The sequence below is a fragment of the Phyllopteryx taeniolatus genome, chromosome 5 (genome assembly GCF_024500385.1).
Source record: "Phyllopteryx taeniolatus isolate TA_2022b chromosome 5, UOR_Ptae_1.2, whole genome shotgun sequence".
NCBI classification, from domain to species: domain Eukaryota; kingdom Metazoa; phylum Chordata; class Actinopteri; order Syngnathiformes; family Syngnathidae; genus Phyllopteryx; species Phyllopteryx taeniolatus.
In genome coordinates, this window is record NC_084506.1 from 27,323,359 (window position 1) to 27,339,999 (window position 16,641).

General features: G+C 40.8%; 1 protein-coding gene across 7 annotated transcripts in view; it reads right to left on the reverse strand.

Moving 5' to 3' along the window:
- Positions 1-16,641, reverse strand: part of tln2b (talin 2b) — a 108,374-nt gene that overhangs the window by 51,282 nt on the left and 40,451 nt on the right. For 6 of the 7 annotated variants that reach the window (XR_009788663.1, XR_009788664.1, XM_061774379.1 and 3 more), the window contains exons 2-12: positions 16,095-16,265; positions 15,904-16,001; positions 15,638-15,767; positions 13,790-13,945; positions 12,774-12,916; positions 5,761-5,888; positions 5,406-5,469; positions 5,134-5,238; positions 1,236-1,391; positions 477-578; positions 307-383 (exon numbers count right to left, since the gene is read on the reverse strand). Coding sequence is in view for 5 of the 7 variants with exons in the window: in XM_061774379.1 (XP_061630363.1) it covers positions 307-383; positions 477-578; positions 1,236-1,391; positions 5,134-5,238; positions 5,406-5,469; positions 5,761-5,888; positions 12,774-12,916; positions 13,790-13,945; positions 15,638-15,767; positions 15,904-16,001; positions 16,095-16,230 (1,295 nt within the window). In the remaining 2 variants the exon portion in view is untranslated. Of the gene's footprint in view, positions 1-306; positions 384-476; positions 579-1,235; positions 1,392-4,702; positions 5,095-5,133; positions 5,239-5,405; positions 5,470-5,760; positions 5,889-12,773; positions 12,917-13,789; positions 13,946-15,637; positions 15,768-15,903; positions 16,002-16,094; positions 16,266-16,641 lie in introns of those variants that run through there. The other variant, XM_061774381.1, reaches the window with a different exon arrangement.

Consider the following 16,641-nt stretch of genomic DNA (forward strand, 5'->3'; position numbering starts at 1 on the left):
ATATACAATACAGACAAAAGTATTGCGATACACCTCTTGATCAATGAATAAGCAATTAGGGGTTAAATTCAAACCATGAGTCCACCCTTAATATTAATTACTCATTTTAACAAGATACTTTAGCTTCCAGAATACAAGATGGACAGAAATCTCACTCAATGGAAGATGTTATAGCTGCAAATGTGGAGCTGAGTGCATTATTTTCTTCCTGTCTGAATACTTTTGTCCACACAGTGTAGAAATGCTGGAAGAGGATACAAGTGACACGCAGGCAACAGACAGTATGGAAAGCGAAATGCTTCATACTTCTTCGGGGAAACAGATTCCTCCAGCATGGTGGACTCCTCATCTCCTTCAAGGCCAAAGCGATCCTTACTCTGCTTCTGTGAGCAGAGGAGGCCACAGAAAATAATGAAGACAAATGCTAGGTAAAACGAAGTCCTATTGTTTAAAAGTGTGGCATATCTTGCGCTTGCCTTTTTCAGAATGATGTCAATATATCCGGCAATGAGCTGGGATATTTGTTCTCCCTCTGTAGTCTGGACAGAGTAGTAACTCTCCTGGTATTCGCCAAAATCCTTCAGGCAAAACAAAGATTCAAGGCCAGTCAAATGGTGTTTAAAATCTGAGGATTTTAACGTCTACCATACACTCTTGGCACATTCTATATATAACTCCATCCAGGAAGCAGGCTCACAGATAAATAATAGATGTGAATAAAAGCCTTCATTATTCCTGCTCAATACGAAAGGACAATCAAGCTGGCTTTTATGATGTATGTATTAGAGTTGATTAAAAATAGGATGAGGTGAATCTAGAAACTGCTAACTAACTGCGAGCACTCAGCCAAAAACATGCTATGATATGAGTCTTCATGTGATCTATTTGCTATGATTGAAACATCTATTAATCTGTTTAAAGGAGCACTTCTTTCAGATATGGAAAGAAAACAGACCAGAATTTTTCAAATAAATAATACATCTAAAGTCTGCACAATCCTCCCAAGGTATCTATTGTTCTCTTCGATGAAATAGCCGGCCAGTAGATATAGGTCTCAACAATATTAGGAATGCTGTTTGAGCTGTAAGATGAAAACAGCAGGAAAGATTACATTTGTGATTCAGACATATCTCACTCAATCTAAACACGGAATATAGATTGGCTACACGGGATTAGAAAGCGGGAACATGTGTCTATGTGGTGCCGAGGACGTGATGCTGAGAGTCAAACCGTACCAGGGTGAAGCTCTTGGGGGAGGCGGCCCATCTTTTGACAGTAGTCAGGGGCCACTCCTGCACCACATCTTTAGTCTTCTCCTCCACTCGCATCACAGACTCTTTGGTGATCCCCAGCAGGCGTGGGACCAACTTATTTTTACCCTTCATCTTTTCCTGCCGGATAGGAAAAACATCAGATAATATTCATGCCGGTGCTCAACACCTCCACAAGATGATTCATTTGAGACACAGATGCTGTGTTAATACACATGCTGTGCCTTTGGCGTTCTGAGCCCCCGACGGAGCGGAAGGGCAGCTGTGAACTGACCCAGCAGATTTCAGCCTTATTTAACTGTTGCTTTATCGAGCAGGGTCTCCACATGCTTTAGTCACTGTCAGCGCAGCAGCATTGTGCTTCAACCAGCACTCTGTCTGTGCAGCTCCACTTCACAGGGGCAATGGACATCCAGAGCAGACCTCCTTCAAGGCCTAAACTGTTTTCACCTATGATATAAATGAGTGAATGGCTATTATTTTGGATCTTCATGCCCAAAAGGGGAGAAGGTTTCATCCAGATGTTTTTCAAGACTCCAGAAAGCAAAATGCAAAGATCCAACATAAAAAAACAACAACAAACAAACCAGAAATGCAGTAGACAAGCACAATCAACCCTACTAGTAATCCTTCAATGTAATGGTACGTTTAGTTTTTCAACAAAATACTTACCTAACCTCAAATAAAATTGTTACCCATCTTAAATGACAAGTAATGAACTGTATGTGAAAACCCACTCAACTTTAAAATGATTCACATAAAACCGTAAGCTCTGAGGTGTTAAACAGGTTAAAAAGAGTGTTAATTAAAATCACTTTCAAATGCTCAATCTGGCTCAGGCACAAATTAAACTTGGTTTGGCATTACAGTTGTTGGCAGAGCATCCATGCAGGGACGCAGCTGATTCTGTCAAATTGGATGCATGAGCGGTAGAGAATGGATGGATGGATGGATGGATGGATGGATGCATGACAGGTTTAGATATTTCATTTTGGGCCATTACTTGCAAAAAATAGTATTTATTTATTGTATAAAATGTTTATGATCACCCATAAAATCATTCTGGAAGAATACCAACCAATCATAAAAAAATCTAATAAATGAAACAATAAAACAAATGGACAGAACCCTCCATCCATCCATCCATTTTCTGAGCCGCTTCTCCTCACTAGGGTCGGGGGCGCGCTGGAGCCTATCCCAGCTGTCATCGGGCAGGAGGCAGGGTGCACCCTGAACTGGTTGCCAGCCAATCGCAGACAACAAACAACCATTCACACTCAGATTCACACCTACGGGCAATTTAGCGTCTTCAATTAACTTACCACGAATGTTTTTGGGATGTGGGAGGAAACCGGAGTGCCCGGAGAAAACCCACGCAGGCACGGGGAGAACATGCAAACTCCACACAGGTGGGGCCGGGGATTGAACCCCGGACCTCAGAACTGTGAGGCAGACGCTCTAACCAGTCGTCCACCGTGCCGCCTCAACCTGGTATGGTTGAGGCGGCACGTATGGTTCACGGTATCTGATTTTTATTTACCTCAAAAGGAATTCTAAGAAAAGCAAAAAGGGCACTTTGTAGGAAAGCCACAAGGTCAGCAACTCATAACAAAAACAAGGAACTTAATGTCCATGATAACACCATAAACAGGTTTATTAAAAGAAGCTATTGTTTTGCATTTCATTACATGAGTCTCAATGTCAATTTTCTATTCAATCAGGAAGTTGATTTCTTTCTTTTCTTAAGTGGGTAGTTGGTTATTTTAAAAAGGTGAACTTTGGTCAAGGTTTTCGAACACGCCCGTGCATGAAATCACAATAAAGGGGAATTTTATTTTGCGCCAACACACACAAACGCACACCGTGCTCAGGCACAATATATTCATATCTGTGATGTTTACAGCAAAAGAGCCCCTGCCAGACAAAAGCCTGTGGTGATTAAAGACTGACAGAAGATAAATGGAAGGTTACAATAAACTCTGAGACCACACATCAACAAACCCAGGTGTGTGCTTCAGCCTCTTTTAGCAACAGCAGCAAAGTGCAGTTTCTCTGAATTATTTAACAGCGTTTTGAATCCTCCATCACTACATTTCCTCATCGAACACAGACGATCGCTTCTACATTTAGATGCGTGTGCACTCTTATGTTAGGCAAAGCAAATCTCAAACTTGTGGTCTGCTTTGTACGAGGGCAAAAATTCCATTTAATATCCATTACTGGGAGCTGCACTCTTCCTGCTTTCCTTGAAGTTAGACAAATGTACAGCTCATACTCAAGCTTGTAATTAGTTGTAATAAGCCTGTGTAGTGTTTCCAATGAGCTTCAACATGTGTTGAAAATATGCATGAAAAACACGCGTTAGAACATTTTCAATAATACATGTATGTAGTATGAAGGGCAACAAAGCAAGGGCAAGAGGTAAGTGATTTGGAGTCTCTCTCACCTGGCTTTAGGCAGGGCCCACCTTCGACCAGTCGCCAGCCAAACGCAGGAATATGTCAAGTGCTACACAGCCGATTTCCATGAAACTTTGCGGAGTGGCCAAAGAACCACTCATTATATTTTGGCATCCGGCTTCTAGGGTTTGAACCGACGAGTCGATTAGTCGACTTTATCATTCCGCAACGACAGGTATAGCTTGAAGTCGATCAATTAAAAAGTGACGGCTGATGTTATATTCCTCTAAAACCACAATGGTTTCTTAACAAAATAGGAATACAGGAAGTCCTCGATTTACGAACGAGTTCCGTCCCTACGCTGGCGACGTAACCCGAATTTCCGCGTTAGTCGGATTTCACCGTTAAAGTCGAAATTTACGTCGAAATACTCCTGTTACGGTTATTGTCCCACGTGATTGTGACTGCAAGCTCAGTGTGTGTGGGCGTGTGCGTCCATGTGTGGGTGAGACGGGACTGTGAAGGAGAAAGGAGTGCGCACAGGTGCGAGTGTGTACAGTGGCAAGTGTAGTGACGGCGACCGGGGAAGAGTAGCGATTAGCGGAAGACCCGTTGACGTTGAATGTGCAGAGGAGCTAATAAAGCCATTAAAGCAGCAAATAGGTACTTTGTGCCTTTATTGTTGCCGCCACCCAGCTCAGCTGTGCAACGAGAGAAGGGAGTTAACCCCGCGGAGGACAACCTCGGCACTGGAGAAGGCATCTCCCCTGCGTCTCCCGACCACGATCAGGTGACCGTAGCAGAATAAAGAATCTTATATACATTAAAATAAAATAAAAATAAGATGCTGTACTTACCATTACTGCTGAGAGTGTGAAAAAAGGAGGGCGAAAAAGGCAAAGATACTCCCGGCGCACAAACACAGACAAGCACTACGCACTAGCTAAGCAGAAACACTATGGTAGGTGGGGTAGACAATAAAAAACACAAAAAAAGTCATCAATTAACCCAAGTCGATTCAACTATCATCACCTTGGTGCACTTAAAGGGAGCCATTGTTCCGAGGAAAGAGAGCATTTGACTGTCCGTTGCCGGCCAGCGAGTTCACGGCTGTGTTTGTCACCATTGTTTACATAGTTGCGGGGGCTAACGCTAACGCTAGTGAAGCGCTTAACAAACAACGATGAGTCCGAGAAGAGAGAAGAGGTAGAACATCTGGTGGACTGGTGCATAGATAATCTTTACATCAAGGTGAAGAAGACCAAGGTGATGGTGGTGGACTTCAGGAGGGACAGACGCCCACGCCCCCCCAAAATAGGGCCCAATATTTTCAAGTTACTTCATTATAGGTCAGTTATGTACTAATTACAATTGCATTACTTTTTATTCAAAAATCAGACTAAATGCATCCATATTTTACACTATTTGCTTTATCCGCTTAGTGTAGAGTTTTGGGTCCTTACCTTCACAAGGAAGAAGGACACTCCATATGTCTGCAATGATCTGGCCAGTTTCACGTATTTCACTTTGGCTTCTATCTCTGTTATTTCTCCACAGTTTTTATGATCCTGCACACAGAAGACGATGAGAAGACATCCTCTAGCATCTAATTCGTCATTTGTGTGTTTGTTGTTTGCTTTACCAATTAATACCTGAATATATAGTAAATCTATTTTAACAATTTTATTATTAGTAATATTTCCAACACACCCACTAAACAATGCAGTGTACATACTTGGAATACTTTCTTCTCTGACCCTCTTTGCTTGATGTATTCTTTCGGCAGGAATTCCTTCAGGCTATGGAAAGAAATGACATTTTTACATGCTTGCTGTTGTTGAGCTACAGGCAATTCCCTTTCTATTAACATAGCTCATCATATGAAGTCATTCTTGCCCTACTGCCTAAAGAGCAGAAAACAGTTGCAACAGCTGATATCACCCTGGAGTTTTCCAGTCGGGGAAATAACATATGTAAGGGAAAACATCGTAATGCATACGCAGCTGGGAAGTGAATATTTAAAAGCATTAACGGTGTAGTGAACGATTGTAATCACTGGAGCTAAAAGCATCTCATTACAAAATGCTTACTCCAGAAATCCAGGCTTGTGTTTGAGCTCCACGTGGGGTCCAAACTGGATCTGAGCCTGGATCCCTGCAAACTCACAGGCTTTATCAAAGGAGACAGGGTGGGATCCATTCAATATGTCATCCCTGGCCTGGAGGAGAGACAAGGAAAAGGACGGAAAAGTAGTGAATGTAGTATACAACCACAAAGCTATGAGAATTAATTCCAAATGTACAATGCAGCCTTTATCAAACAGTATTTCTCGAATGTCCTCATAACACAAAAGTCAGATCATTTTGTAATCTATCATCTTCATCTGCTTATCACAGCACACTGCATGTTAAAAATATATACATATCAGTCTTTCAACGGCCTGTCCTCACTGCATTAATGAAACTAAATCCATTTTCCAACTGTGGTTGTCCATTAAGCAAAAAGGGGAAAATTTCACCATTCCAGTGTCTATTTAGTCAGGGTGTCAACATGAAAATAAAGGAGGTTAGAAAGGGTGAAGCTTTTGTTGACATCCTTGAAAGGGTTTTGTGTGAGTGTGTATGTTGTTCTCTCCAGAGGCAAGTTAGCTTTCTCGCTTGCTTTCTAATTTAGTACTGAAAAATTAATGCTTGAAAAGACGAGAGCATTGGTGATAGTGAGAAAGGCCTTTTAGCATACGCAGGCCCACTGTATGCGCACACAGTTCTGACTGGACTCATTCTTATGTCTCATTACTTAAGTGAACTAGGCGACGGCTTATGACTGTAATGAGGACAACAATCTCCTGTGCTTGTTTGTGCTGAAGAGTCCTTTCCCCCCGGGCTGTTCGAAAATTAGCCCTCACCCATGCCAGCTGTGAAGCACGCAACAGTGCATTGTTGTGTGTGACGCTGAAAATAATGGAAAGATAATTATTTGCATTGCATTAGCTTGCTCACTGCTCACAGTGTTGGCTACACCTGCACAATCTAATGAGATGCAATACAAGAGCGACATCAGTAATTTCACCAAAATTAAGATACATTCTGTCAGAAAATGCGACCCATGTTATTGTGGTTGTAGTTTTGAAATTGTGTAGAACTGTGTTGCATCATACTGAAAGTTTTTTTTAAAGACTCATTTATTATTTTTTTTTATTTTGGGTACCTGAATCAGCTCCATCCAATGAACAAAATATCAGTGATAACTCTTTCCCCATTGAAATGAATAGAAATGCTATTAATCTGTTACGGCCCTTCATGCCCCAAATACAAACATTTTTGGAATGTGTTTTTTTAAGAAGGAAAATAGCACTCTATGATATTTTCCTTTAGCGATATAAATAAATAAAAATAATAAATATAAAGTAACAACATAATTAAAAAAAATGCAAGGAATTAAATACGTTGTGTGTCATGATTAATTCACTGCGGTTCAGTCTGGTGTGTGTGACTTGATTGCCAGGCAGCAGTATAATACAGTCAAGCAGACAAACGAAGAAGTGTTTCACTCAACTACTGTAAGTGATTCCGTACGCTGCAGTGATATTAGTCGTTATAGTCGTTCGTAGAGGATAAAGATGACATGTATTGTTATATTAGATACATGTGTTGCTGCACCGTTTGTGTTCAAATATTATCAAATAATAAACAATGTTATAACACCGCCACATCGATGCTATTCATTCGCGCATCTATGGCGTTTCATGTTACATAGCATTTTGTTAGTGGACTAACGGCAAAGTTATGTGGTTGTTTTAAATACGCAGGAAGTAATTATCTTTGATTTTTGTTTGGGTTGACAACAAACTTTGACAGATGCATTGAATAGGTTGAAGTCTCTTTTTTGAAAATTTGTTCACTATGTCGAACTGCTGCTTGTTGTGAAGTGAGCTGAGTTGAGCTCACTGCCACCACACAGTGCTGGTATTTCAAATTTTTGCCCTCAAGTCAAAGCAAAAAGAAATAAAAAATCAGACAAACCACAGCTTGTATGTCGAAAATTCTCAATTGTTACTCAAGGGACGACTGCATTTCAATGAGTGCCAGGGATAATATTGGCAGACTCAAAACTAAATCGGATCATGTGACTGATCAAGGTATTCCAGACCGGATCAGAATTTGCTCTTGGCAGATGTGGGAAGTGATACAGCACTCTGGTTGTATGGCTTCTGACCTGAGCTACACAAAGGGAAGTATGTAGCACAAGACATCTCAAACTATGAAGCAAACAGCCTTAGGTCACCCGGCCCAGGATGGCCCAGCACAGCGGAGTACAAATATAGAAATGCTGAAACAGGGATACCCGAAGCAACTGACAGCAGTGCTCACTAAGCATACTTGCTAATACGGTAATTCAGCATGGAAAAGATTTAAATACTTTGCTGTGTAAGTAAATATACTATATACCAAGTCTCCTTATTTTAGTCTCCATTTGTCTAATGTATCTCCAGACATTATGGACTCATGGTAACTATAAAAATATACAAGTATTACAGAGTATTAGTGCCACAGTGAAAATAAGCGGTTTGGAAAATGGATGCATGGATGAATCGGTGGTGACTCGAATTGGGATTCGAGTGGGCCTGAAAAAGCGAACAACGAATTGGAATTTTCAAGCTTGAATCAAAACTCATCTTAGAATATTATACTGCTTAATTCTGACAAGAGCAGCAACTGCTGCCATGCCGCATTTACTTCACAAAATACAAACCATTTCATGATTTTTAGCCTGTGTTTGTGGCTGATGCCATATTGATATACTACGCATTGTTTCTGCGCATCCCTCCACCACTTATGGAATTGCGTGTATATTTGTATTTGTAAAAAAGGGGAAAAGACATTTCAGCTGTGCTTCCTCCTGACCCTCCTCGATAATTTTTGTTTTAATGTAGTACGTTTTTTTCCACCATTGTATTATTGTTTGATGGCCATTCGAGGTATATAAACAAATTTCAACTGATTTAAAAATTGTCATAAAATTATGATATTAAATATTTGAATGTTGTTATGACTTATTTCTCAAGCTATACTGTATTTGGTTTCTCCAAGTGAAATTAACTCCACTGGAACAATAAATGATGAACTGTGGAAAAATCCTTATCTGACGAACTCCAGCGGTAACTCCTCAGTTGGCCCTGCTTTTCTAATAAAAGCTCTTGTCACTAGCAGTTCGCTGTGGGAATTAGCTAAAATTAGGCAATAGAGTGGAAGCTGCAGAGTAGTACACTTGGGTCAAGTTATTGCCATGGGGGGCTTATCCCGTTCTTAGCACAAATACATGACAGAGAGGGAGTGCCTAACTTGTAGGGGGGATTAGGCCTATACTGGCAGAGCGTCCAATATGTGTTGACATTAGCTAAGAAACATCTTAGCTAATCGCTGAGTCATCAAAATGGAGAGCCAAAAAATATCTGCATAAACGAGAGTTCTTGAAAATAACACAAATGATGAATCATGAAGTCAGGGGGAGAAAACAGAGGGTGTGATCACTTGAAAATTATGGAAAAAGGGTGGAGCAAAGAAAATAATCACAGTAATGTAAGCCTGGGGTTTGTTCCACTTGGATAATGATCTCTCTTCAGGGTCTTTCTGGCCTTTTTAACACTATGTCAAATTAGAGGCTTTCCTGTGTGACGAGCCGATGCAATCTGCCAGTGCAACAATCAGAGTGTGTTGTAGACAATGAGGCAGAGATAAATGGAGAAGGGCAACTGAGAGGCAGGAGCAGGAGGCGGAGTTGTTGTTGTGAGAGGAAATATGACTCTGCGTTGTGAGCGTGAGCGCCACAGTGCAGCAGTGTATATGCCAGGGTGGGGATGTGTGCGATTATGTCAGAATGTGTGGGAGATAGAGAGGGAGTGGACACATGAACTGGAAGGGAAGGAAGCGGGGGGTAAGAAAAATATTAAGGGAACAACATGAGAGATGTGAACAGCAGGCAAACTGGCTAAATGAATACAGATGAAGTAACCATTTGGTTTTCTTCCCTCTTTAGTTTTACAGTCATACTAAAGATGTTGAAATGGTCATTTATTTTGTTAAAGCATTATGTAGATACTATATTTTTGTTTGAAAAAAAAACAAAAAACAGCATGTTGGAACTAAAACAACTAAATAATTGTGATGACACAGGCTTGGAAGTAGGAAAGTAGCAGCTCTATCATTGCCATCTGACCAGCAAGACCAGCATGATTTTCACCAGCAAGCAAGACCAACACCAAAACACAACAAAAACAGCATGTGCTGGTTTTTGCTGGTTTTCACCTTGCTGGTCTATGGATTTGTTTTTTAGCAGGGATGACAACACTTGATTACATGTTACAGGAGCACAAAATAGCTGTGGTCCAACCTGTACACGTCTCATGTTAGCCCTAGCATCAGTGTTTATGTTAGTGAAGTGTGTTCACGCTACTTTATAGCTAGGCAGTGTTTATTTAATGTTAAACATGGAGCCTGTCAATGTTAGCATATTGTGAGACTTTGAGACAAATTTAGCAAAGGATTACCTCTGGACTGGTTCACTTCTTTTCACACTTTTATGACCATTAAAAACCCTGTAAAGTCAATTCAGAGATTTGTTTTAAAATACATGATACATGTTTGAAGATTACTGCTGAAAATGTGCAAGAAGATAAGAGAAATATGCAGCATTGAATTGTGGTGCTATAGCGTTAAATAGTTTTCACCAGTTGTTCCTAATTTTTGGGGTGTGGTTACAACGGTTCCCCGTGTACTTGGGCAACCGGCATGAGTATACATGAACTTAATCATCACATGCCACGAAATGATTTAGAACAATATATTTTAAAAACCTTCACGATAAACAATAATATCATTGCAGGTTTATTTATTTATTTATTTGTTTGTTTGTTTTTCACTGCCACTGATATAATGACATCAGAGCAAGATAAAAAGTTTTACACATCTTACAAATTCTGACCTGCTAATCATATATACTGTATGAGCACAACTGCGTAATGTTCTTTCATTTACTAAATAAAAGTAGGCTTGCATTTCACAATAAGAGTAAAAAAGTAAATAAAAAGAGAAAGTTATACGTGTTCAAATAAAATAAAGTTTCGTGTTTCCCCCTCTTGTGAACACACCAGTGAATTCTCAAACAATTTAACTTATTTTAACAATGTTATGTTTGTTGAAAACCTTTGTTCTGGATCATAATGGCGTTTCACATAAATGCACTTTAAATAAGTGCTCCCAGAGAGAACTTTCCACTGAGAAGTTCAAACAAAAATGACACTGACAATTTTAAGCACCATTTATTCCAAATGTTTAATTCCTTTTCTTTAACTCCACTTCCACGCCGAGTGTCTGTCTCCCCTGGTACGTTTCTCCTCGTCTCTGTCTGGGCTGCGCGCAATTAGTGATTACGGCCTGAGATTCAGATTTGATTGGCTGAAGGGGATGGCTGAACTCGCATATTTTTGCGGCTCAAACATGTTGGGATGTGTAGGCTAAAGAAAGTTGCTGTATGAAGTATCCATTTTTCAGCAGGGTGTGGTTTCATGCATTCAGCCGACACACCCACAGTCTTTAAGAGCAGACCAATGGCTTAATTTTTCACAATTTTGAAGCCTGATTTTAAATGATTGATAGTTTTTTAATCATTACATTTTGGCAGGGTTGCTAACAACACTCCACACTTTTTTTTCTTCACTTAAATGTCCATACTGTATGTAAATATATTTAATATTGTTACATGAATAGTGAGATTTGAGGCATATCTGTGCCTGGAATCAATTTTGCATTTAACATGCTAAGGACTTGCTGTGTGGAATTTCCATGTTTCCCACGGCTTCCTATCACATTCTGAAAACTTGCATGTTAGGTTCATTGAGGACTGTAAATTATCCTTAGGTGTGAATATGACTGTAAATGCTTGTTTGTCTATATATGCCCTTGGATTAGCTGGCGACCCGACCTCTCTCCCTCTCACCCAAAGTAAGATGGGATAGGCTCCAGCTCACCGAGAGCCCTTAAGAGGATAAGCGATATAGAAAATCAATGGATGGATGTTTTTCAGTGTTATTTTTACCAGTGGCAAACTTATTTTTACACTCAACACGTACTGGACATACTTGGAGATTGGCTAATGTGCCGCTACAGATTGTGTTCAACCTTAGAAGTTCCACTACACATACCTGTAGACTGGCTTAGCTTTGTTTGCTTTGGATTTAAGATTTATCCTTGTAGTCATTGTAGGATCATGCCTTTGTTGGCAAATTTTAATTTACTGCCATTCTATTTACTATATTGGCTTGATATAAAGTACACAACTGTAAGGAAAGCCATAGAGAGAAAAAATACACCACTTTACAAGTAATTTAGCTTTACTTTAAAGCAGAAGCCTTTCCTGTTCCTTTAAAGTTGTCTGTTGCAACTATTTTTTACATGCATGAGTGTCTGCTGCTTTGTGATTGTAAGTGGGATACTGTTCTCGCTGGGGAAGAGAGGCTAAGGGGAATGTGGTGATGTGAGCAGAGTGCAAACTCTGATGAGTAGCTAACACCCCTCAGGGAACCCTTTAGAGACTGCTGGGCGCCCGCCATTTATAAACAGTGGTCGACCCACACTTCAGAAAATAGAAAAAGAAACACAAAAAGGACTACACCAACTTAAATGGATGTTCTTATAAAGCTGAACTTTATCTTCCAAGATTAGTCGTTAAATTGTCTGCTCAGACAATTTATCCACAAATTACAGTACATCTTCCCACAAGATATATTAAACACTCCATCACACTGTCTAGCAACTTAATTTTCTCGTCTGCCCATGTGGTACTTGTTGTTTCCGTTTCTTTGCTAATGTGCTGTATATTAGTTACTGGGTCAAACCGCCCTCTCTCATGGCATGTTGTTATTACACCACATGGACTGTAAATCGCATCATGTCCCTTTGGCTTGATTTACACTGCTGGGCTTAATGCACAATTCCAATTTGGTGCCTATATCAGATTTAGAGTCTGTTCACAGCTATGGAGCTGTGTCACTTGAACCATGTTGTGTAAATCCAGTTACACTTGCGTCGCTATGTTACGCTCTTACCTGGACATAGAGCAGGTTGAGCTGGACCGGGTCCCGCGAGTCCACATTCTGGTCTGAATAGAAGAACTTGCGTCTAAGCAGCAGTGTCTCGCTTTCCTCCACTCCCTGCTCTCTGAAGGTCCTGCTATGGTCCAGCCAGTTCACTGCGCAATCAATACACATTGTGTTGGCCCACACACTCAAATAAATAGATGTTCATTTAACCAATATGTTGTTAGAGGACTATACTGAGGGTGAAATTAACCAGGCATAGACACACTATCTTAGTTGGATAATCCTCTTAATTAATAGTGAGGACATCAAAATCATTTTCAGGGTGTAAATAGTTTTTTTTTCCCCTGCAGAATTTAAAATGAGCTTCTTTTGATTGATATTGTCGCGTGTTGCATGTTTTGTCATCGTAATTGGCATTCTCTTGGGAAATGATAACCCGTTATTTCTGTAAACCTTTGACACATTCATGCAATAAATTGAAAGAACACTCAAGCTAATGCATGTACAAATCATGGTGTTTAGTCATTGATATGAAAATAAGCAATAAAGACAAGCTAAGTAGGCAAAAGTATCGGTACACCTGGCAATTATGCCTACATGAAGTAAACATTTATCCAGATGAACATTTGTAAGAACAGAGGCCCTGGCTAATTTAGTGGGCCAGTTATGTTTAAGCCAAGCATGCCTTTATGGAGTTTGCTTTGTGTCATGCTGGAACACAAAAGCACCTTCACTAAACTGTTCCTACAAAGCAAAATAGAATTGTCAAGCACGTCTTGGTAAGATGAACAAATAAGGTATTAGGTGTACAAAGTCTTTGTTTCATTGCCCTTGACACTTCACTTGAGAACCTATTTTTGGCCAGGAAGTATTAAAATTACCTTCGAGTCCAATAATTAACTATCGTGGATAACTGAATGCAGACTTGAGGGATGGAAATTGACTCCTACAATACCCTTAATTTTGGCTGGTGCAGTGCTATAACCATATTCAATAGAAGGCTATTAATGGCCGACACTTACAATCATCATCTGTATGCAGTTTGGCTTTGAGCTTCTCCATCTTCCTCTCATCTCGTTGTAACAGTGTTCTGTCTTTTTTGAGTGTTCCTATGCCGTCCTCCTTCTTGTCCTCCGTCACCTCCTGAATTAGTGAGTACTCCTCATAGTTGGTGATTCCTGAAAGCAGTAAGTCAGGATGATTCTCAGAGGAGGAGATGCCTTTTGAAGGTTGTGTTGCTCTTTCTTTTCCCATTTCTGTTTTTTTCATGGACCATACCGTGCACGTGAAATACTAATTAGTGGCCACGAAGTAGCAGTGGCTCCTTACTGGACAGTTGGGTAAGCAAATCAAGCGCAGCTGCTCTAGAAACACTAGGTTAGAGGCAGGGGTTAAAGTTACACTCTGGATAATTGCATTTTATTTTAGACTGGAGATGAGCTACAAAGACATTCTGAAAAGCCTGGCTGGCATTGCAAGGAATCAGCATTACGGAGAGGCATTTAAACAGACTAATGAGAGCCAGGTTGCGTTACAAGCGGCGGTATAACCTTGAGGAAATCCCACTCTAGGGGTTGTACAGACTGGTCGACTAGTCCACTTGTCGATCTTATTACTCCACAATAACGCTTGGAGCATGATGTCGACTAATCACATGTTTTTAACTTAACAAGGAGACAGAGACGTTTGCAGAAACAGATGTGAGTGTGGTGAATGAAACGGGTCTGTCAAATTCATTTAAATTATAGGCTATTTCTAAATGCACAGCTTTAGTCAATGAGGGAAAACGAGTAAAGGGGGAAAAGCTAGGCTGGAGCAGGATTTGAACAACTTCTACACTATCGAAGTGGAAGGAGAGCGGGGAATTATTCCTCCATCATAAAGAGGTCTATAATTATTTGCATCCATCCATCTTCTAAACACCACAAATTCCCAGCCATCATGCCGAACCTGCTGCTGTGGTGGACTCGGAACAAGGACAGGTTTCCCTGTTTGTGCAAACGTTACGTGGCAAGCCTTCCCCAGAACTACATCGCTGCTCTTGTGCTCTCATATTTATGTTCCGCGTAAATTCGGGGAATGAGCTGTCCATTTTTGGTAAATATACATTATTGCAAAAAATTCCCTCCTTCTGTGAATTTTTAAAACTATAGTACTGTCCTAATAAGGTATCAAATACATCATCAGTGACAAACAACTCAAATTTGACGACATATGCCTTAAAAAATCTGGAGTAGTTACTCTGCATACAATATTGCACTTTCTAGCAAAGGTGCTCTCCCTTTGCTTACCCAGATATGAATTTTTTCATTAGAACGATAGTAAACCCACACAATATTTCGGGGGACCGTTTTACTTATTTCGTGAGCACAAATTAGTATTTTGTAAGCATGTTATATCTACATTGTGGCCACAATTGAATTTTGTTTTTCTTCCCATGTCATTTCTGGGGCTCTTTAGGTTCTAACACAAGCTAATGCGACGACATTGAACTCTAAACAGACATTTTCCAATAATGCTATTTGTCAGATGCACGTCGCTCTGTCAGCTTGATAGCAACCCATAGTAATTAAAAGTGACAAGAGAAGGGAAAGAAGTATTGTCGTGAAGGGGATACTTCATCTTCTCCATGTGATGAATGATGCTTATTTTCCAAACAAGAGGCGATAAGGACTTTTTCCAGTGTAGTAACAACACTTTTACTACTTAACAAATGCTGCTATCCAAGTATACCTGAAACAACACATGATAACACATTCTGCATGTGCGAACTGCTATCCATAGGTCTAAAAATAAAACAGAACATGAATAATTGGCCGATGGGCAAAATAGATTCTTATCAGCCGCATTGGGAGAGGATGATCACTCACCTATTCTACTGCATATGGTTACAAGCAGCTCCCCGACGGTTTTGGAGTCATCCACCATAATGGTCTTCACTGTGCCATCAAGCATTTTGATCTTCTGAGGTCTTTGTTTCTTCTTATACTCCAAAACATCCTGCAAGGCAAAAGAGCAAATGGTTTCTCAGCAGAGGAATACCGTGCATGTCGCACTGTAAAAATGTAAATCACATTAACAGATGATACGTGAACACTGACAGTTCTCCACCTCACGCTGCACTACTTAATCTTACTCCGTTTCGCAGCATGTAGTAATCCAGGGTTCTTCCAGACTCTAGCCAGATTCCTTTCCTGGGATCATCGTCAGATAGGAAAAGACCATAGTCGGAAGCTGAAGCACAACACAAAGGGAAACCGTGACTGTACATGTAGATGAAAATAAACATCCATCATTGGATTTAGATGAACTAAATTGGATGTTAACCTTGTCCAGACTGCGCTTCTGGGACGCGTTCCCTTATGATCCTGCATGCGTCATACACAGGCGTGGATGGCTCAAACTGCATCGTCTTTATCACATTGCATTGGTGCACGCAGATCTTTAGTGACAAAGCCACCATCTTGGAGGGTGTAATGGCCTCACTGACCGACACACCTAAAAGACATAATGGATAATGGTTCAGCATGATAGGCAAACCACTTGAACCACAGATATTGTCACCAGGGGCCATCCATCCATCCATCCATCCATTTTCTACCGCTTATCCGAGGTCGGGTCGCGGGGGCAGTAGCTTTAGCAGGGACGCCCAGACTTCCCTCTCCCCAGCCACTTCATCCAGCTCTTCTGGGGGGATCCCGAGGCGTTCCCAGGCCAGCCGAAGGACATAGTCTCTCCAGCCTGTCCTGGGGCGTCCCCGGGGTCTCCTCCCGGTGGGACGTGCTCGGAACACCTCACCAGGGAGGCGTCCGGGAGGCATCCGAATCAGATGCTCCAGCCACCTCATCTGGCTCCTCTCGATGTGGAGGAGCAT